Consider the following 21969-nt stretch of genomic DNA (forward strand, 5'->3'; position numbering starts at 1 on the left):
TCATCTTTTGCAAGGCTATCATATCTGTAAGGCCTTCCTATTTCATCTCCCCCAACAGCCACGGGGCTGAGAGAGGAAGGGGATGACCCTCCCTCGCAAGGACCAGCAGCTTTCATCGCTCTGGGCAGAGTTCACTCCTCTCCCCGCCGCTTTCTGTTTCGCTTCCCAGCAGAGCCCTCCCTCTGTCCTTCCGCCCAGCCCGGAACCGCAGCCATGGCCCGGGCGGGGTGTGCCGGCGGGCTGAAGGAAGAGCTGACCTGTGCCATCTGCCTGGACATTTTCCGGGAGCCCTGCTCGCTGAGCTGCGGCCACAGCTTCTGCCGGGATTGCATCGAGCGGGCGCTGCGCTGCCCGCCGAGCCCCGGGCGCTGCCCGCTCTGCCACCTGCCCCCCGGGCAGCGGCTGCCCAACTTCCACCTCCGCAACATCGTGCAGAAATTCATGGAGCACCGCGAGGAGGAAATGCAGCAAGAGCGGTGTGAGGAGAAGGGGGAAAGCTCGGGGCAGCCGGAGGAGGCGATCCTGTGCGACTTCTGCCTGCAGGAGCCGCAGCCGGCGGCCAAGACCTGCCTGAGCTGCGAAGCCTCGCTGTGCCAAGCCCACCTGGGCAAGCACGACAGCAAGCACGCCCAGAGCCATGTGCTGGTGGAGCCCTGCGGTGCTCAGGTTTTGGCTCAGAGGAGATGCCCCCAGCACGGCAAACTGCTGGAGTGCTTCTGCGAGCAGGACTGGCAGTGCCTGTGCCTCCTGTGCTCCGTCCTGTCGCACCAGAACCACCGGATCATCGGCTTGCAGGAGGCTTTTGACCAAGCTCAGGTAAGAGGCTGTCGGGACAGTGGGATATGCATGGATTGCACCGGGAAAAACACCAGGAAAAGCACCAGGAAAAGCCCAGGGCTCCGTGCTGCCCGTGGCACAGGGCTGGAACAACTCCCGAGTTTCAGAACTGCAGACCCAGGTGGGGCTAAATTGCAATGCTGGGCATTTATTCTTAGTTTTGTCCCAGATTCTCTCTGGGCTTGGCCCTTGAGGTGTAAAACAGGGTGTTATAAATGGGGGAGGAGTTTGGCCAGACTGGTGGGCTGAATGCTCTTGGCTATGGTTTTAGTCCTTTGTGCACTTCCAAGCCAAAGATGACCCTGAGCTGCCTTTATGCAACGAAAATTAATGACAGAGTGACAGAAAGAAAGCTGCCAGCAGGGGAAATAGCTTTTTATGTGGCTATTGCACATGAACAGTCTTCAGCTTCAAATTATCTTTTTTTGCTTGTAATTGTGGCATTTGTTCAGGGATAAAAACTTCCAATAAACGTTTATCTACTGATTTGTCCTGAGAGTGTGTAATGAGCAAACCTCCTGCAAGTCTAGCTTAAGCCATGTCTATAAAATTGCTGATCTCGTGCATTATCCTATCCTGATACCTCCTTCTGGTTTTAATTGTAGAAACATTTTCCTGCAACTCTGGAAAAGCTGAAAAGCCACGAAGCTGCACTGGATCAAGTCATAGCAAAGCTGCTGAACCAAGAGGACGGACTAAAGGTTTGTTTCAAGGTCCCAAATCACTTCAGGGATGGTTGCATGCTGATTACTGATGAGATAAAGTTTTCTTTTGCCCTTCCCCAGATCATGAAGCTTTTTTATTTCCTGGGTGGTTTCTCATGTATTTTTGAGGTTTTTTTTTTTTTTCTTTGAGGAAGGGTGATACACAACTTTCTTATCAGTCTGGGAGGTACATTCTTAGTTAAGCTTGAAAGTCTGTGCCTCATGATGAGTGGCTGGTGTGTGGCATTTTTATTTTTCCAACTTTCAACTTTCAGTTACTTCTCTCATTCCAGAAAAAAAAACAGATTTTTTTTTCCGAGTGGAGAGCTCATGTGGAAAACGTCCCTTACAATTTTGAAATTGTTTTCTTAATAGACTAGTCAGAGGCAGCAGAGGGAACAGCTGGAGAATGTGTTCAAAGATATGTATCTGCAGCTGGAGAGCGAAAAAGAAGAACTCCTGAAAGTTCTCCGTGACTACGAGGAGAAACAACTCCATCAGATTGAGAATGAGATGAAGAATCGCAAAAGGGAGAAGGATTCAGTCAGCCGTGATGCTCAGGAGCTGGAGGCTCTGAGAAATCAGAAAGATCCACTGCTTTTCACCAAGGTACCCATCAGCATCTCCCTTCCCAGAGGCACCCAGCTCCAGGGCTGGCCTGTGCCTGCACTGGGCTAACTCTGCTTTCAAAATGTCTTTACAGGCTTTTGCAGCAATTAAAGCCAGGTAAGCTCTTGCTGAGGTTTCATCTCTTTGTCGGTGATCTGGACGAGGGGATTGAGTTCACTCTCAGTAAGTTCACCGTAAGTCAGGGCAGAGTGTGGATCTGCTGGAGGGGCAGGAAGCTCTGCAGAGGCATCAGGACAGGCTGGATCCATGGGCCAAGGCCAGTGTGTGAGGTTCAGTGAGGCCAATGCTGGCTCCTGCTCTTGGCTCACAACAATTCTCTGCAGCTCCAGGCTGGGGCAGAGAGGCTGGAAAGCTCCTGGGGGAAAAGGACCTGGAGGTGTTGGTCAACAGCAGCTGGACTGAGCCCAGCTGTGCCCAGGTGGGCAAGAAGGCCAGTGGTACCTGGGCTGTCTCAGCAGGAGTGTGGCACCCGGAGCAGGGCAGTGATTGTCCCCTGTGCTGGCACTGCTGGGGTCAGCAGTGAGTGCTGTGTCCAGTTCTGGGCAGTGCCAGATGGACATGGAGGGGCTGGAGAGTGTCCAGGGAAGGGAACAGAGCTGGGGAAGGGGCTGGAGAACCTGGAGAGGCTGAGGGAGCTGGAAAGGAGCTCAGCCTGGAGCAAAGGAGGCTCAGGGGGACCTTGTGGCTCTGCACAGCTGCTGACAGGAGGGGACAGCCGGGGGGTCAGGCTGTGCTCCAGGGAACAGGGACAGCAGGAGAGGGAACAGCCTCAGGCTGGGCCAGGAGAGGCTCAGCTTGGCCAGCAGCAGGAATTTCTCCATGGAAAGGGTGCTCAGGCCTTGGCAGGAGCTGCCCAGGGAGGTTTGGAGTGCTCATCCCTGGAGGTGGCACTGAGTGCTCTGGGCTGGGGACAAGGTGGGCATTGGGCACAGCTTGGACTCGATGGCCTTGGAGGTTTTTTCCAGCCTCAGGGATTCTATGGTTCTATGATTCTTTCTGTGTGTTTTAGGCCACATGAGCCACTTACTGGACAGGAAGGTGTGATAGTGCCAGTGCCACCCATTGCTTTGGATGAAGCAACAAGAAGTGATGTTCTGCAGCGTTTCCAGCAATTCCTCTTAACCATGAAGTCCTCCTTTAATCCACCACCACCACCTGTAATTTCTGTAATTTCCTCTTTTGGAGCAGGAATTCCTCCTGGTAAGTGCTCATTTCACTATGTCAGAAGCAAGATGGAAAAGTCAATAAAACACCCTTAAGAAAGGACTAGAATGAGACACCAAGTACACTGAGTACCTCTAGAAGTATTCTAGATAATTCTAGAATAATTCCTTGTGTTAAAGCAGGCTATGGATAAAGTGGCTTGGAAGTCCCAGAAGTTTTCTGGGAAGATTAAGAGAAAATAATAGCAACACCTCTGTGGCATCCGTTTGATTCAAGGGGAAAGTTGAGAACTCATTACAGCAGCAGCAAGAAGGTGGAGTTTGCTTACAACGTGAATAACCTGCTCTTCCTGTGTAAATACTTCTACCCTTTTGCAATGCTTTGTAAGCTCAGCCTGCAGTCCCAGAGCTGTGCACAGTGGGATGCTTGTCTGAGTGAATTGATAAAATTAGGGTTCCCTGGGCACAGTTTTCTGGATTGTGCTTCAGCCCTTGGGTCAGGACAGAGGCAGATTCCAAATCTCCACAGGTGTCTTGTTAATCATAATGTGTTTTTTCACTTTAGGTTCCTTCTCATTTAGTACTAATACACGACACTCAGGATCATTTGGAACTTCCTCTTCTTCGCCTTTCACGTTCCGTTAGAAAATATAAATTCAGTGGCAATCATAATGGTAACAATCATAGAAAGGAGGGAAGAGAGAGAGAAAACCCAACCAAAACAAACTATGCACAGCACAATTGCTACCCCATCACCTGCTCTGTGATCTCCAGACACTGTCCCTGGCAGCAATTGCCTCCTTCTGACCATCTTCCCCTAGTTTATATACTGGCCATGGTGTTCTATGGTGTGGAATATCCCTTTGGCCAATTTGGGATGTTTTGGCCAAATATATAGGCCAGAATATATATTTTTTTCTCTGGAAGGAAGAATGCTCCTTCGCAGCTTTTTGTGCAGCTCCTCACTGGCAGAGCACGAGGCACTGAAAGGTGTTTGGATCAGGTTAAACACTGCTCAGCAACAGCCAAACCATCAGGGTGTTCTCAACATTATTCTCGACTGAATCCAAAACTACCAGCTGCTGAGAAGAGAATGAATTCCATCCCAGCCCAAACCAGGACAGGACTCCAGTTTGCACAGTGCCATCCCAGATGACCAGAGCTGCTGGGAGGAGGACACCAGCAATGAGAGCTGCTGGAAGCTTGGGATTGTTTGTGCCTGCTTGGAACCCTGCCTGCAAATGCCTCACAGTTACCTCTGTGTTTTCCTAGGTCAAAGATTTAAACAGAGGAAGAAAAGCCCTTTCTATAAATGATGTGTCTGTCTGTCGAGGCTGGAGACCCTGATAAGAAGGAACCCTGATAGAGACAGGAACCATCCCTTGGAATTATCCCATCCATGCTGCCGTTGAAGCTCCTGCAGTGATGTGGGGATGAGGTGTTATTTTGTATTCCCAGGCCTGGGAATTGTGAGCCTTGCAGGGAGGTTGGCAAATCAGAAATTGGATTGCTGTGACAGGGCTTTTATCATAGCACCCTGCATCTTACTGCAAGAGCTCCCCTTTTATTTGTCCTGTTAATCATAATGGAAATACCATTAAGTTGCTCATTTTTGTTGTATTGGCTTCACGTTATTAAAGTCATGTTAGTAGCTTGCAACACTCAGTGGCAATTTCTTTTATCTAAAAGTTGACAGCAAAACATTAACTGCTTACAGAACCAGGCAGCAGCAATGCTGATCTTTGAGCTAAGGCAGCAGCTTTCCATCCTGCACATGTGGTGCAGAAGAAAAGCTGCCCTGGGAGGTGAGGAGAGACTGGGCAGCAAAACCTGCCTTCCCTCGCTCTCTGCTGCTGCCTCATCCCCTGTGAGCTCTGGGATCACTTTCCTAATTCCTGCCTCAGCTTTAATGCTCTAAGCAACTCTCCAGGCTGTGCTGGGTGCTCAGCCCTGGCTCTGCTGCACCCATCAGCTGTCAGCACCACAGAAAGAGCGTGGCCAAATTTTGGGAGCTCAGCAGTCGCTCAAGGTGACTTTGCAAATATTCCTTCCTGCTCCAAGCCAGCAAGGCACGGAGGGCAGCTGCTCTCAGCCACTCAGATGAGGCAGAAGAAATGAGCCTGGCCTTCAGCACTTGCCTTCCCTGGGCTCCTCTGGCTGCCAGTGCAGCTCAGAGCTGCTGCTGCAACAGTTCCTGCAGTGCTGCAAAGCCCTGCAGACAGCATCCCTCACTCCAGCGTGGGCTCTGTAATCCTGCTGCAGGATCACAAAGCCTCTGGATGAAAATGAGTATGTAGGAAGGTGGAATTTCTGAGTTAGATGCTAAGTTGATGGTGCAGTTTAATTCCCCCATATATTTGTTTTCTTGCAAAGAGACTCCTTGGAACTTGAGACTTGTTTTAGTATTCCATGCTTTAGCCTTGAGGAAGCTAAGAGCTGACAGACTGGGTGAAAGCAGAGTAAGAAAACACAGAGAATCCAGCAATTATTTAACTGAGCCTTCTAACACACATCAACACTGAACATTTGATCACCTAATGACTTTTTGACTCTAGGTGACAATATTGGACCATGAACCACACTGAGTGCAGCAGTTCTGCACAGATGTTTGTGCAAAACACTTCCTTGATAGCAACATAATTGTGACATGCATAGCCCTGAGATATGGACAGAGCTTGTTTCTTTTTGGTATCTTCATGGCTTCAGTATTTTGATTACCTAGGAATTCTGATTCATTGCATCTTTCCTTTTTTATTATGCCCTCTTCCCCTCCAAGTGCTAAATTTTCACTTGGCATTTGTCTCATCCTTTAGAGTAAAGTAGCTCATTTTAGCCCTTCTTTTTTTTGCTTTTGCCAAGCACTGAATGATGTGACTGCATGAAATTAAATGCATTTCAGGCATTAGGATGGGCCTCTTTCTGTTACTCAGTCTGATGGGTTTTCTCAATAAGTCAGACCTGCCACACATAGACCTCTCAGTGAGTGTGACATTAATTAGGGTTTTCCAAGCCCAGCAGGTCAGGATGATCAGATGCCTGGATGGGGAGGAAGGTTTGTCCCAACTCTGACACACAAATGGAACTCACAGATGGGAACCAGGCAGTTCCATCTTCTCCATCTTAATGCAGCATTGTGCAAATTCCAGCCTGAACCTTGGATTTTTTCCACCCTTTTTTTAGAAAATCAGTCTAAAAGTTTTAAAAAAGGCTAATTTTTTAAGGCCCAGAAAGATATTAATGGTTGGGATCTTTTTCTTTTCATGTCATGTTCCAAAAATATATTATTTCCCTGTTTCTTCCACAAAGAGATGATGTATTGGATGACCCAAGTTTTTCCACAGCCTGTGCTACTGGAACAAGAATGAAAATGCTGAAACACCCATTTCTTGGGTTTGTGATTTTTTATTAGGATTCTGCAGAGTCCCCACACAAAAGGCTTTGAATGCCTTTGTCAGAGATGTCACTCCTCCCAAGGATTTGCTCTGGTTGTCTTGGAGTCACCATATATTTCAAACTCAATTAAAACCCCTGTGGAAGTCCCTAAAGGGATTGGGAAGTCAGAGTCACTGATGTTTTTGACAATGGACAGTCAGGGGAGAGAGGGAGGGAGCTCTTCTGTTTCCTTTGCAATTGTCTGTTCTGGTTACCATGACATCTAATAAACCCTCATGGAGAAGGGAAACGTTTTCCATGGAAATATTCCGTATTTCTACAGTCAGATTTATAGCATTTGCTTAACACTGAAAGACAGGAGCGTGAATTCTGCAGGCTTGAAGTTAGCTTCGTTTGCTCCAACGGTGTGCTGATGGGGATTTTTTGAGAGCTCAAGGTTCCACCTGGAGTGCAAATATTGGGCAATGTTTGAGTTCAGATGAAACGTCTGCTTTTCCGTGCAAACGGGGAAGGGAGGCAGAGCAGGCTGGGCATTGTCCCTCCAGCCTTGACCCTCCAGAGATAGGAGCAGAGCAGTGAACTGAAACCTGGCATTTTTAACACCCACATTGCCAAGGATCCTTCATCCTTCCCGGCTGGAAGTACAGCCCAGACAGAGCCCAACACCGGAGCAAACAACACCGAGCGACTTTAATTTTTTTTTATGAATCGCAGCGATACCCCAGAGCAAAAAGCAGCCAGGAAGCACCACAATTCCCTATCCGCACAAAGCTCAAACTCGCCTCACCTCACATTACCAACCCCGCAGTTTCAATTTAAGAGGTTTTTAGGAGCAGAGCGCCAGCACAGCCCTTGCCGGGCCGCCCAGCTGCGCACACGTGGAGCCATTCGGAAGTGACCCGGCGGGTGGAAGGGGCGCGGCTGTGCCCGGCGCTGCGGCCCGGGGCGGGGCGGTGCTGCGGGGCCGGGCACTCCCCCCGTGTGTCCGTGTGTCCCTCCGGCTGGGTGTCTGTCCCTCTGCCGGTCCGTGGGTCGCTCGCAGCCGGGCGGTGAGTGCAGCGGGTCGGGGCGCAGCGCGATCGGCTCGGAGCTCGCTGGGCTGCTGCTGCTGCTTCCTGCTTGCCCCGCGGCGGCAGGAGGGGGAGAGGAGAGCCATCGTGCCCAGCCTCGGAGCCCTAAGGAAGCAGTGAGACCCCGGGGGGGAATGTGGCGTTCAAAGCTAACATGCTGCTCTCGCTTCCCTTTCGCTCTGCCGGGACTGGGAGTGTTGCTTTGGCTTCCCAAGGGCTCGGCAGAACCCCGCGGTGTGGGCTTCTTCTTGCTGCTTGTTCTTCTTGCAGCTTTTTATTAATTTCATTCATTTTTGCTGATTTAATTAATTTGTATTAATTAGACGCGACTCACCAAGCAGTGCTATTGCGTTATCCGGTTATTCCATCGGTGTCTCCAGCCCTGCGGATGCAGCTGGGCACTGGGGGATGCCCTGGGACTCCCTGCCCGATGAAACCCTTAGGGCAGCTCTTCCTCAGCCCATCTCACTGCCCAGCACAGTGTTCCACCTTTCCCTGCTGGCAGAAAGGCTGGGAGAAGGGCTCTAGCCTAGGAATAACTTGCTGAAAGGACCTCTTGGCAAACTCTCCGTGAGAAATCCGGGTGGGATGGAGCTGCTGGAGGGATCTGCTTCAGCCAGGGCAGGGCAGAGCAGCCAGCAGCGTCCTGGAGCTCTGCAGAGGTGAGACAACTGCCCTGGAATATCTGGCTGCCATGGGATCTTCCCCAGAAACTTTGGAGACTGCTGCTGCTTGGGAGAACTACCATTTGGAATGGGAAGAGATCCCATATTTCACATAAGTGAGGTTTTATTGTCTGCCTTTGCAGGGTTTCCCGCATGAGAGGATGGCTGCTGGTTATTGTGACAAAACTCTGTTCTCAAATATGTTCCTTAAACGTGGTTTTCATTATTCACGTTATTTGCAGTCCTTTGTGGGAGGAAATGGTTGTGGCTTGACTGTTTTGCTGGAGGATATGAAGGATTTTGTCAAACTCCAAGGTGCAGGCAGTGTTGTTCCAGTGCTTATCTGGGTGTTATCAGGGTAATATTGAATTTCCTTGTTGCTCCACAACAGTAAAGATATTATTTGAAAAAGGCTGTTGTCCGACAAGAGAAAGGTCAAAGATTTAGTTGTCAAAATGCTCTCCTTTCATATTCTTAGGGGGAGCATTTTCTAAGGGCCCAGCTGTGGTTCAGCTTGTGTGGAACTTGGATTTCTGATTCACTTCCTTCTCCTTTCCAATTCTCCAGCAATTCCTCGTGTCATTTTAGATTATGTTCTTATGCATTTGATTTTAAGTGCATGAAACTTCTCAGGTCCAGCGAGGGGTAGGTGAGAGTGGCTGGTGATCACATTTAGTGACAGTTTAAATGTGGAAAAATAAGCAAAACCAAGATTAATCTTACAGAAAGAATACTTTTGATTTCGTTTTTACCCTGAAATGCTCACATCTGAAGTCTCATCCTGTAGTGGTTATTTCAGCAGGTGAGTGAGCTTCAAAATTTATTTTTTTCTTACTCTCAAGGTGACTCTGATCTGCCACAGAGGAGTGAAGTCCAAGCCAGCCCTGGGCTGTGCTCCCCCAAAAACAGAGGCCAGGCAGATGCTGCCACATCATGGGATCAGAGAGAAAGGCCCAGATGGGCTCCAGAAATAGTCTGGAGATCTGACTTGTACAGACTGCAGGACCTCCCCATATCTTTATTTTACGACAGGCAGTTGATAATAGATACTGGAAATTTCCTCAGTTCTGTCTTGTAGGGTTTTTTTTATTTTATCATAAGCGAAGTTTGTGACAACCAGACACCCCCTGAAAGGCTGAAAGGAGTGATAAAAGTGAATTCTAGGTGGTGTGTAAATAGCAGCTTTCAGAATAAAAACCACAGCAGCTCCTTTTCCAAGTTGAAGCCACAGAATGTCCTTCAGTGTCCAAGCCATGAACCAAAGAGGGTTTTCTCAGTTTTTAATTTTTTTTTTTTTAATGTTTATTAGACAAGCCTGGGCTAACGGTTACAAAATTAATACAGGGCAGCACTTTGAGGCAGAAAAGGGTGAAAGGAGTGTTGGGAATTGTGTCATTTCCTACTCTCCTGACATGGCAAGGGGCAGGGACTGTGTGATGAAAGGTCCTTTTCATGGCACGGACAGAAAGCTGTCATGCAGGTCAGCACAAAGAGCCAGTATATGCTCACAGTTCTGGAGCCAAAAAGGTTTTTACTTAGAACATTTCCCCACTGTCTGGACGAGACTGAAACCCAGGCATCTCCTCCCATGCAGATGTTTTACAGCAGCACTGCACTGAGCTGTCTGGGGTTTGTTTTGGCGCATGGAGAAAATTCCCAGGTTGGAGGGAGCTGCCTGCAAGTCCTGGATGAGGGACAGGAGGAATCAGAAGGATTTTCACTGCTGAAATCTTCACTAAAATCTGAGAAAACACACTAATCCAGGTGATTTGCCACACATAAAAAGTAGTCTGGGTTTATTTTTTTTTTCCCATCAGCTTTTACAACATTGATTTTCTGAGCTTTGGATGAGTGAGAAGCTTTTTGATTTGTAACTCTGTGCTGGTAAAACAAATAAAACTTCTCATTATATGTGGTGAATGGAAACACCGTTTGGGATTCCCAGCATGGAGCAGGACATAAAATAAAAACTCCTCCCCTGGTATTTTCTGTCAGCATTTGCTGTGTGTTGGCTTCAGATAGCTCTGCAGCTGTGGCCTGCTGGCTGCAGGGACAAACACATCTGAAAAAGCCATTCTGAAAGTTCATTTCTGTGGCTGCTTCTGCTGCTTTTGCTCAGGCTGTTCCATAATTGTAGGCACCACACTAATTAGTTTCTCTCACTCCTCCCCTCCCATGTTTTTGGGAGACTCACACTGAAGTGAGAGAGAATATTTAATTTTGAAATATGACTTCACCAAAAGGGTTGTCAATCCTTGGCACAGCTGCCCAGGGAGGTGCTGGAGTCACAATCCCTGGAGGGATTTAAGACCTGTAGATGTGGCACTTGGGGACATGGGTTAGTGGTGGCCTTGGCACTGCTGGGAATGCTTGGGCTGGATGATCTCAGAGGGATTTTCCAGCCTGAATGACTCCACAGCTCTGGGATTTTGTGAAGCAGTGATTAAGTGAACACATCTTGAGGCAGACCCTGGAGTGGCATCCTCAGCACTGCTAGCTCGGGTAGCAATTTATTAATTGGTACAATTAATTCAGGACAATTGGACAATTAATTGGGCCATTAATTCAGTGGTGAACATTGCTGGGACAGAAGTCTGGCTGATGTTTGCACTGCACGGAGGAGACGTGAGCAGCACATCAAATCCATGCTGTCATTGCCCTCTGGGACTGCAGGGACAGAAAGGGACACCTGGCAGTGACATTTTTCAGTGTCCTCCTGCTGTGTCCACCTGGATTCCCCCGCAGCCCCACACCAGTGGGTTTCTGGCTGAAACAGCCTCACTGTACTGGTGGAAGCAGCTATTGGGGCTGAAGGAGTTTGCTGGAGGATTTTAGATGTTTTCTGCAAGTGGAAGTGCTGTGTAGTGCTGGCAGTCACCTGGTGTGCTCAGGTTTCATTAGGGTTTGTCCCAGCAAGACTTTGCTCTTTCCCAGTCAGGCACTACGTTGCCAATGTTAAATTATTGTTATAATCACCCTGTTTTACTGTCTTGGCAGCTTGGACTAGACCACAAGTTTCGGCAGAAATGTCCCACCTACCTCTCATTGTGCCCATCAGTGTGTTTTCCCATTGTTTTGATCAGGTGCAATTCCCTTGAAAAACCAGCTTTGCAGAAGTGTGAAGTGCATTCTTTTGCAGTGTGTCACTGGCTGTAAAAAAGCCACTTCTCAGGTAACAAACCTTTACAGCATTTGGCAGGCAGGTGCAATTGCTGCATTAAAAAAAAAAACTCACAAGGGATGTAAACCAAGCTGTGCTTTGCAGGAAATGTCCAGCTTGCAGTTAATTTTCAGCAGCTGAACTGGAGTGGCTGTGGCACTACAATAAACCCTCTGTCTGGCTCGGCAGGGTGGAACAGGCTGCAGGTAGAGATTTTTCTCCAGGAAGCCTCCCAGAACAAGGCAGTGCTGCTGCATTCCTTTCATGTCCCAACGCTGCCAGCAGCAGGTGTATTCCTCAGGATATCAGCTTCCCTCCTGGGAAGGGTCATTCCTAGCCTGACAGGGATACAATGGGGAGCCTCTTTCCCAGTTTGCTCGGAAATTGCGTTCTCTCTGCTGAGCTGAGACTTTCGGCCCTTTGTGTTCACTCTTTTGGAAAGCCTCACGTTGTACATTCATTTAATGCTCTTTTTTGGTGTTTTTAGTGAGCCCTTGTGATGGCAGCAATGACAGAGACCAACAGCATCCATGCAGTGACAGAAGGGGGAGAAGGAGATGATGCCAAGTGCAGTTTCCATCACAGAATGTTCCTGGAACCCCAAGAGGAGAAGAGGAGCATGAAGGCTCTGCTGGTGAAGCAAGCAAAGAAAACGTGCAGCTGCACCCCAGCCAAAATCAAAGAATGCATTTTGGGCTTTTTCCCCATCGTTCAGTGGCTTCCTAAATACAAACTCAGGGAGTACCTGCTGGGGGACATCATGTCTGGGGTGATCGTGGGGGTCCTGCTGGTCCCACAGTCCATCGCCTACTCCCTGCTGGCTGGGCTGGAGCCCATTTATGGCCTCTACACCTCCTTCTTCTCCTGCCTCATTTACTGCATCTTCGGCACCTCCCGCCACGTCTCCGTCGGCATCTTCGGGGTGGTGTGCCTGATGGTGGGGCAGGTGGTGGACCGGGAGGTGGAGAGGGCTGGCTATGAGCTGGAGCCAGCTGTGCTCAGCGGGTTTGGGAACAGCAGCAGCAATGGGACAGCCCCAGAGCCGCTGTGTGACAAGAGCTGCTACGCCATGGCCGTGGCTGCCACCATGACCTTCATCTCTGGAGTTTACCAGGTAGGGCCAGGTGGGCAGATGGGGAAAGAGGTGTAATTTATGAGGAATTTACTTGCAAAGAGCTGTAATTCTTCCTCAATCTGCGCCTCAGGGCGGGAGGTCACTGGGGCAGGAACACCTCTGGGTGTTCCCTGTTTTTTAACTGTATTTCTTGCTTGCATTGCTTCTTTTTTGGGGAGTGCTCCCCATTTTCTAACAGCATTTCTTGCTTGCACTGAGGCTTTTGTGCTTCACAAGCTTGAAGCACTGAAGCTTTTCTTTCCTGCTCTTTTGGGGAGTGCTCCCCATTCTTTAACAGCATTTCCTTCTTGAATTGCTTCTCCTGTCAGTCTGCTCACCACCTTCCTCACTGTGGCCTGAAGCTCTATTTATTTTGCATTATACCCCATTTCATTGGGCCAAAATGTGGTGCTTCAGCTCCTAGTTCCAGTCTTTAATCATTTGCCTTTAACTAAGAAAAACTCAGACAGTATAAGTATCTCCAGTTTCTTTTTATTTGTAACTGTGCTTTTAAAAATTTGCAGTTTTCTCATTTAAAGCCGTAGCAATGCCATTGTATGGAAAAAGATACTACTGAGAGGATAAAATATATTTTATATTTATAAATCTCTGCTTACTCTCTGGAACTCGCTGCTTGCCTAAATTAAAGCAGGTAGCCTTGTTTTCAGAGTGTTATGCATTAACCAGAATGAGATTATTTTTGGCAGTGCTGCAGAGCTGTGGTATTTGTGTTTGTGAGTTCACATTCATTTGTTCTCAAGTGTCCAGGGTGACAACCAATCTGAATGTATAAGAAAGTAGAAAAACATGCTTGTGATTCTTTAAACCACAGGTTTTGGACACAACCTGGAACTTTTTGTACTGCAAGTTCATGTTGAGTTATTTTAGAAATATTGGGTGTTTAGAAATATTAGGTACCCTGGATTTTGGGTTTCATCACTGTAGGATGGGTGCAGTTTTGGAGTTGTGAATTGCATTTAATATTCTTTGCTATTAAGTCTCTTTATATGAAGAAATCAGATTAGTTTATCTTCAATTCCTCTGAATTTTAGGCTTATTCTCTACAGGCCAACCAATATGTCTTCACACCCTCAAATTTGTTTTTCTGAACCAAAATCACATGTTCTTTGTATCAGAAACTTCACTATCAAATCATAAAAAGCAAATCTCAGTTGATGCAGCATAACTAGGTGAGCTAATTACTGTTAATGTTTTACACTTAGAAAAACCTTTAATAACTTAATTATCAAGGCTGTAAGGGAGCCTTGTTTAGGGCTTGGCTCTGAGCTGATTTCAGCCAGTCCAGCTCCCAAACCTGCCTTATCTTCAGCAATACTTGGAGATTCTCACGGAGTTATCTGTGTTTATATGATCTGCAGCACAGGAGTTTGCAGCTCACAGGCTTGGTGAGTCAGAGGCACCAAACTTCGTGCAGTGCAAAGGACAATTATTGCACCCAAGCTGTGGTTTCATTGCAGGCTCTGAACTCCAGTGTAATGCAGACAAAGGCCACGAGATGTTTCAGGTCCTTGCAAAGTTCACTGAGTGTATAGAAACTGAAAGAGAAACGGCAAAAGCAGATAGGATTTCAAACGTGGGGTTTTTTATTTCCCTCTGGTTTTCTTTTTTTCCTTTTTTCCCCACCAGGGTAATTAGCAGAGCAAACAATGAACATTTGTTCAGGGGATTAAGACCCCCAAAAAGCCTGTTTGAGTATTGAAGACTTCTCTCCCTGCTCAGACCATGCCTTGTCCTCCAGGGCTGTGCGCAGTGCTGGATTTTTCTCCCAGCTGACAAAACCTGTGGGATTTGTATCCCGATATGTGATGTGTGGTTGTTTCCTTCCAGGTGGCCATGGGTTTCTTCCAAGTGGGCTTTGTCTCAGTGTACCTCTCAGATTCTCTGCTGAGTGGATTTGTCACAGGAGCCTCCTTCACCGTCCTCACCTCCCAGGTGAAGTACCTGCTGGGGCTGGACATCCCTCGGAGCGGCGGCGTCGGCTCCCTCATCACCACCTGGATCAACATCTTCAGCAACATCCACAGGACCAACGTGTGTGACCTCATCACCAGCTTCCTGTGCCTCCTGGTGCTCGTCCCAACCAAAGAGCTGAACGAACGCTTCAAATCCAAGCTCAAGGCTCCCATCCCGGTGGAGCTCTTCGTGGTTGTGGCGGCAACTCTGGCGTCTCACTTCGGCAAGCTGAAGGAGAATTACGGCTCCAGCGTTTCTGGGCACATCCCCACTGGGTTTCTGCCACCACGCCCTCCAGACTGGAGCCTGATTCCCAATGTGGCGCTGGATGCCATCCCCATTGCCATCATTGGCTTTGCCATCACCGTGTCGCTGTCGGAGATGTTTGCCAAGAAGCACGGGTACTCCGTGAGGGCCAACCAGGAGATGTACGCCATCGGCTTCTGCAACATCATCCCCTCCTTCTTCCACTGCTTCACCACCAGCGCAGCTCTTGCCAAGACCCTGGTCAAGGAGTCCACAGGCTGCAGGACCCAAATGTCCGGTGTGGTGACCAGTATGGTGATCCTCTTGGTGCTGCTGGTGATCGCGCCGTTGTTCTACTCCCTGCAGAAATGCGTCCTCGCCGTCATCACCATCGTCAACCTGCGCGGAGCCCTGCGCAAGTTCAGGGACCTGCCCAAGATGTGGCACCTGAGCAGGGTGGACACGGTGATCTGGGGGGTCACCATGGCGGCCACGGCGCTCATCAGCACCGAGATCGGGCTGCTGGTGGGGGTTTGCTTCTCCATGCTCTGCGTCATCTTCCGCACCCAGCGGCCCGAGGCGCCGCTGCTGGGCTGGGTGGCCGAGTCAGAGACCTACGAGTCGCTGTCTGCCTACAAGAACCTGCAGACCAAGCCTGGAGTGGTGGTGTTCAGGTTCGAGGCCCCCCTGTACTACATCAACAAGGAGTGCTTCAAATCCACCCTCTACAAGCAAACCGGCGTCAACCCCGTGGGGGTGAAGGCAGCCAAGAAGAAAGCGGCGAAAAGGATGCTCAGGGAGAAGGAGATGGGGTCTGGGGGTGACCAGAGCAGCATCCCCATGGATTTGGGGTCGGAAGCTGTGGGGTTTCACACCATAGTGATCGACTGCTGTGCCGTGCAGTTCCTGGACACGGCCGGGATCCGCACGCTCAAGGAGGTGTGCAAGGACTACGGGGACATCGATGTCCACGTGCTGCTGGCCCAGTGCAACCCTTCTGTCAGGAGCTCCCTGCTCCGAGGGGAGTTCTTCAGAGAGGGGGAGGATCACCTGCTCTTCCACAGCGTGCACCAGGCCGTGGACTTTGCCCTGGGCAAGCAGGGACATGGTGCTTCTAGGAACTAGCTTGGAGAGATAGGCTGGAGCGGAGCCTGGGAAAGGTGTCTGTGTGTCTGTGATTGATCTGTGTGCTCAGATAACGGGCAGGGCGCTGTCAGTGCACTGTGCAATCTCCCTGGATTCATTGGATTTACCTGCCAGGTGCAGTGGTTCCATAGGAGGGACTGAGTGACGGCAGTTAGGAATTTGATTTTGGCCAGTCTGTGAATCTAAGTTTGCATAGTGTAGTGATTCCATAGAAGAGTTTCTCCAATGGAATCTCCTCTGAGTGAGTACAGTTCTTACCTTGATTTTGGCCAGTCTGTGAATCTAAGTTTGCAGAAGGTTGTTCATCTCATGTCTCTTGTCTTTGGAACTTCCAGTGTCTCAGTTCCACCCTCAAGTTGTGATCAACTCTTTATTTCAGCCCTGTCCTTGTGGATGGGGTGGGATTTTGGAGCAGTCTGGATTTCCTGTCCAGCTGAAGAATGAGGCAATTCATTTCTCATCCCTCATTCTGGCGCTGCTGTTCCATCACCACACCCTTGTGTTTGCCAGGGAATGGGACTGTTTGCTCTGCTCTTTACTGGGCAGTGCTTGATTTTGCAACCTCCCTGAACTTGAGACAGGGAAAGAAATCAAATCTAAACATGCAGGAAAATATCTTAATGAATATCTTCTCACCAAGCACCTCTCACCTCCAGAGGCTTTGGCTCTGCCTCCTAATTCAGCCAGGCCACAAGGGCTTGGTTATCTTATTTCTCCACAGGGCTTTACCTGCCTGTGCCTATGGAAATGTTGCCTCTCCAGCTTGATTTTAATGATTTTTTAATAATTTTTTTTTCCAAAGGTGACTCTTTAGAAGTCTGATTCATGCTTATGGTCAGTCAGTTATTTTCCTAATATTTAGGAGCTCTTCAGAACTGTGAACATTAGATATGGAAAATATCTAGGTCTTACAATTTTAACCAAAAAAAAGAGTCCCTTCTAGGCAGTTTTTTGTGCCAGGCAGAATCACAGGCACCAAAGTGAAAAGGGACAAACAGATTATCCAACATCTGTCCAGATGTGTCCATGAATGCAAGATTTATTGGCTATAAACCCTTTGCTCTGTCGTGGACTTTATGCAATGGCAATGCACAGATCATTGGAAAAGGAGCCAGGAAAATCCTTTGCTGAACTTAATTCCACCAGGTCAGTGTAAATGGAACTTTTAACTTTGATTTTAAACTATGCAGACTGAAGAATGCCTGTTCTTCCTGCTAAAATACAAGGGTGGGAAGAGGTTCTCTTTCCTCACAGCAGTAGAATACAACTGTGAAGGCAGAATTGAGATTAACAATTTTTCCTGAATACCAGCTCTACATAGCACACATCCCTGCAAGAGCAAGAGGGTGCTTTCCTCCCAGAGGAGTTTACAGTCTGAATTGCAGGTGCTTCACAGCTTTCAAAAGGGAAAGAAATATTGTCTGTGTACAGACAATATTGTCATCCTTGATAATTCAAAAATAAGGAGTCAGGCATGCAAAGAGGCATAAAATTCAGTATGAATTGTGAAATGTTTACTGAATAGATATTTTAGGTACTTCAAGACTTTTGTTGGGTGGTTTGGGTTTTTTTCTGATCAAGGACCAGTAACTATTCTCCTCTTTCTGTGAAAGCTGAATGTCATGGATCACGTCACTCAGAGAGCCTCAAAGAAGGATGAGGCAGCAGGAAGATGAGTCCTTTAGGTGTTAACTGAACTTATTACATTTTTTAGGACACCAAAGCAGCATAGAAGTACTGGGGGAGGTGGGGATTGCTGTAAAGGGTGCCCAGGTGGGGGTGGCTGTAGCACATATTGGAAATGAGAGCCTCACTGAGATCCACACATTCCATGTCCTAAAACTGGCACTGGTGAGGAAAGAAGCCTCTGTGTCACACAGAAAAGGCTGCAGTATTCAAACCCCACAAATACTGTTCTGTCTCAGCCTCGAGGTTTGTTTATGCAAGGGGATGAATCCCCAATTCTGAATTTTCCCTTCGCTGCCCTAACCTCCTGCATGAGCATTTTCATTCAGGGCTGAGGATCCTCTGTGCAGTTTGGGGAGTTGAAATCACCGAACTGGCATTGCCAGAGAGGCTTAGGCTGAGCTGTGTGAAAGCAGGGAGCAGGGTTAGTGCCTGAGTGGGGAGGCTGGGCTGCAAGTTGGGTTTCAGTTTTCAACCAAACCTGTTTGGTGTGGAATTCCCACTCAGAGCCCCTGGGTGGGGAGCTTTGTCCCCACAGGGATGGCAATGCCATAGTCCCTTTGCAGCACAGTTTGTTCACATGATCAGCAGGAATCTCTGGAACTTGGAGCAAAAGCCAAGTTTTGAAAAATCAGTTTTGAAATGCTGATTTTTAACTCCTGTTTCGCCGGAGGGCAGAGCAGTGCTGATGGAAAACGGCAGCACGTGGTTAGTGCAAATGTTATTTTGGTTATTGCAAATGTTATTTTTGTTACTGCAAATGTTCCTGCCTGCCTGCCTGCAGCCACTTGTTGTCAGCCCTTTGCCCCAAGGCTTGGGAGGACACAGGGAGAGGAGGAAGGAGCAGCTAGCCAGGAGACTTCAGGGCAGCTCAGCCACCAGTGGGACAGAAGCCAAATAAAAACTGCTCCAGGTGATTCTTGCCTCTTTCCCTCTCTCCCATCTTCTTTCCATGCTGCCCAGGTGGAGGTTTTTTTTTCCACCTGTGACAATGCACAGGTTTGTGCAGCCAAATTCTAAACCTTTATTTGTTAAAAGATGGTTTTGCAAATCCACTCCCACCTGTGCCAGGAAGGGAGGAAGAGCAATGGTAACTCCAAGAAGGACAAACTTCCCCCACACAGCTAGTCACATGTCTGTTTGTAGCTTCTGGGTATTTATTTACGTAAAAGAACAACGAAGCAGCCATAAAATTATTTTTTGGGTAATTAAATTAGATTACACCTAAAAGATGTACTGAAGTGATTTATGTTTGCTTGGGGCACGTTGTGTTTGGCCTCAGTGCTGTTTGTGCAGCCTCCAGATTCCATTTCAAGCAAAACACAAGAAACTATTAAAATTCAGCAGCAAGAGCAGCCAGGCAACCAAAATACTTCTAATGTTCTTATTTAAAATAACATCCAGGGGTCAGAGCATTAATAAGTCGATATTAATGCACACTTCCCTGGTTAAAAGGCAACTGAAATAAATGCCATTTGCCAGAGAGCTCAGTGCAATAGGGAGTTCTTGGGAATTAACTGAAGATTAGAGCTTATTTTGGCTGGAATTCCTGAGAACAGTGGGTTTCAGCCCTCTTAGGCCTGGAATTGTTTCTTAGCAGCGACATGAATCTGATTTGAGCCTATTGGCAAGAGGAGCATTTTACTTGACTTTGTTTATTGACTCCCTAAATCAATCCCATTTTATCTTTAGGAATTGGGAATCACTGATTGGAAGCTTTTGCTTTAAAAATTTTGTTTTATAAAGGAATTCCATATATATTTTTTTTTAATTTTTTTTTCTGCTGTGTGATGGGTGCAGCACCTGAATATATCCATTTATGCTTTTGTGATATTCCCGTCCTGTCCTGGAAAGGTCTCTTCTGCCTTCTGCTGTTTTAAATAAACAGCAGAAAACACATGCCAGGTTTTTTTAAGGGGAAATCTGCCCTGCTCAGTGCTCTCAGTGCCTCTGAATTTGTAAACTACGGCAAGAGGAACCCCCAGAACAATTGGGTTTGGGTTATTCATCTGCCTGGCAGCAGGATGTTCCTCCCAGGTGCAATCTGCAAAACCCCACGCCAGCCTGGAAGGTGCTATAAATCACTTCATCTCTATTCCCCAATGTCCCAGTCAGCAATTATCAGTCTAAATGAAGAATTAAGAGATCATTAGTGCCTGCATTAATGACAACAGCAGAGCATTATGGAAATGATCCCTCCCAGTCTCAGCTCCACTGAAAATGCCTTTAGCACTCTCCTGCTGGCTGTCAGGCTCTGGTTTTCCCACGTGTGCTGCTGCTGTGGGTAAATGCTGTGAGTTCCTCCTGACTTGGCAGCTGCACTGAGAAATGTTCCACTTGTCTGAGTGCTTTGACATGGAAACCATTTCCAGTTCCCTTCCCAAAACAGGGAGAGGGAGGCACTGCGGTGGGCAAAAATAAATTTATTTGGGGTTTCTACTGAGATTGCCAGCAGTGATTTGGTGATGCTGATTTCCTTTAGGCCATTGCTGCTCCCAGTTCACTGTGGGACCAACCTCCCCCTTTTTCATGCTTCTCTCTGTGTTTTGCTGCAAGACTTTGAATATTGACTGTAAACAGAGCAATGTGTGTCTGTTGGTGTTCATGTGACCTCCTGCTCGCTTTTCATGATCTTTTGATAAAGCCAAAGCTCCTGAGCAGAGAGTGTAAAACAATCCCAAAACAGCCCCAAAACCCCCCAGTTCTCTGGAGAGCAAGGGCTGTGCTGGGTGAGGAGCTCAGTCTGGAGCCTCAGCCAGGTTTGGGGCTGGCAGAGGGTTTGGGGAGCTCTTTGTGCAGCTCAGGAACCACAGATCAGCCTGGAGGTGTCTGGTTTGGGGCTGGCAGAGGGTTTGGGGAGCTCTTTGTGCAGCTCAGGAACCACAGATCAGCCTGGAGGTGTCTTCACTGTGTGGCTCCTGTGGCTCAGTGTCACCCAGCCCTGTCCCTTTGTCCCCAGTGAGTGTGGTGACAGCACAGAGTCCTCTGCAGGAGCCACACTGCTGAGCTCTGTGTGCAGAAATCAGGCATTTCTGTGCCTATGGTTATTTATTTTTGTCTCATTTTGGTCTCAGTCCCAGCCAGGCCAGCAGAGCTGCAGCCATGGAAGGTTCTCCTCTTGGGAGAAATCACAGCCACTCTTTCATCTCTGCTTTTACTGCCTTTTCCCAAGAGATTAAATTCTGCTGGGGCTGAGGAGCTGAGGTGAGAACTGCAGGCAGGAAAACACTCTGGGTTTAATCCATTCCATGGGCAGAGCTTTGTGCTGAGCTTGGCTGGGAACTCAGTCCTAGGTCTGGCTGAGGGTGACATTTCAGGCAAAAATCTGTTTCAGGGCATTATCTTCTGGTGTAGGGTGAGTTTTTTGCACCTGCTTTGGAAAAGTGATTAAATGCTTGAGGTAATTGACTTTTTAATTTTTTTTTTTTCATGGGCATGGCTAAGCTGATGAAGCTGGGATGCAAATGTGTCACTGAGTTTGTTCTGAGTGTGAGATGATGATGTGGGACTCAGTATTGATGGAACTCCAGTATTGATGGAACTCCGATAGTGATTTAACTCCAGTATTGATTGAACTCCAATAGTGATTTAACTCCAATATTGATTGAACTCCAATATTGATGTATTTCTCCCCACTAGAAGGGAGAATTTCTCCCCACTCCCTGCTGGCACAGACAAGAGCAGTCCTGACTTCAGTACAGACTTTACACTGGGAATGACCTCATTAAACCCCAAGAATTAATTACTCTGGGTCATCATCTTTGTAAGCCTTTGTAGGATCAGCTGCTCACGTGACAATCAACCTGATATTTAAAATTTCAGTCAAATTCTATCTATCTGAAGTGGAAATAATTCTGAGTCTTGTTTTTTTTCTTTTGAGATCATTGCAGTGCTAAAAGCAAAGCCTTTTAGGTTAGGTAAAATGGGAAATATTTAATATATATATTTAGTTCATAGTAGAATTAGTACCTGTCTATTTTATTTTCTAGGGAGTCTATAAGCTAAGGCATAATGATATTCTTTGATGTGCAAATACATAAAATATTTCAGCATCAGACGGAGAATCAAATCTCCATTGAGGTAAAATTACTGCTAAAATATTTGAATTCCACCTCTGACAGCACTTAGTCCAGCTCCCAAATGACCTAAAGACTCCACGTGGAGGTAGGAAGCATTTTGTT

General features: G+C 47.7%; 2 protein-coding genes across 3 annotated transcripts; both read left to right on the top strand.

Annotated features, from left to right (window-relative positions):
- The first annotated feature begins 147 nt into the window (after positions 1-147).
- LOC146431417 (E3 ubiquitin/ISG15 ligase TRIM25-like) lies at positions 148-4993 on the top strand. The gene is made up of 6 exons (XM_085074043.1): positions 148-816; positions 1443-1538; positions 1917-2150; positions 2245-2267; positions 3181-3371; positions 3900-4993. Exons 1-6 carry the CDS (start codon positions 214-216, stop codon positions 3977-3979), a joined length of 1227 nt encoding a protein of 408 aa, XP_084930169.1. The 5' UTR covers positions 148-213; the 3' UTR covers positions 3980-4993.
- A 2678-nt stretch (positions 4994-7671) lies between these two features.
- On the top strand, positions 7672-21249 carry SLC26A2 (solute carrier family 26 member 2). Of its 2 annotated transcripts, XM_085074041.1 has the most exons (3): positions 7672-7776; positions 12110-12736; positions 14585-21249. In XM_085074041.1, the coding sequence occupies exons 2-3, from the start codon at positions 12122-12124 to the stop codon at positions 16079-16081; spliced, it is 2112 nt and encodes a 703-aa protein (XP_084930167.1). In that variant the 5' UTR covers positions 7672-7776; positions 12110-12121; the 3' UTR covers positions 16082-21249. The 2 variants fall into 2 exon arrangements, with proteins under 2 accessions (XP_084930167.1, XP_084930168.1); XM_085074042.1 differs by lacking the exon at positions 7672-7776 and having other exon boundaries at positions 7886-12736.
- The last annotated feature ends 720 nt before the right edge of the window (positions 21250-21969 follow it).

The sequence above is a fragment of the Lichenostomus cassidix genome, chromosome 13, assembly GCF_008360975.1.
Source record: "Lichenostomus cassidix isolate B80296 chromosome 13, HeHo_3.0, whole genome shotgun sequence".
NCBI lineage: Eukaryota > Metazoa > Chordata > Aves > Passeriformes > Meliphagidae > Lichenostomus > Lichenostomus cassidix.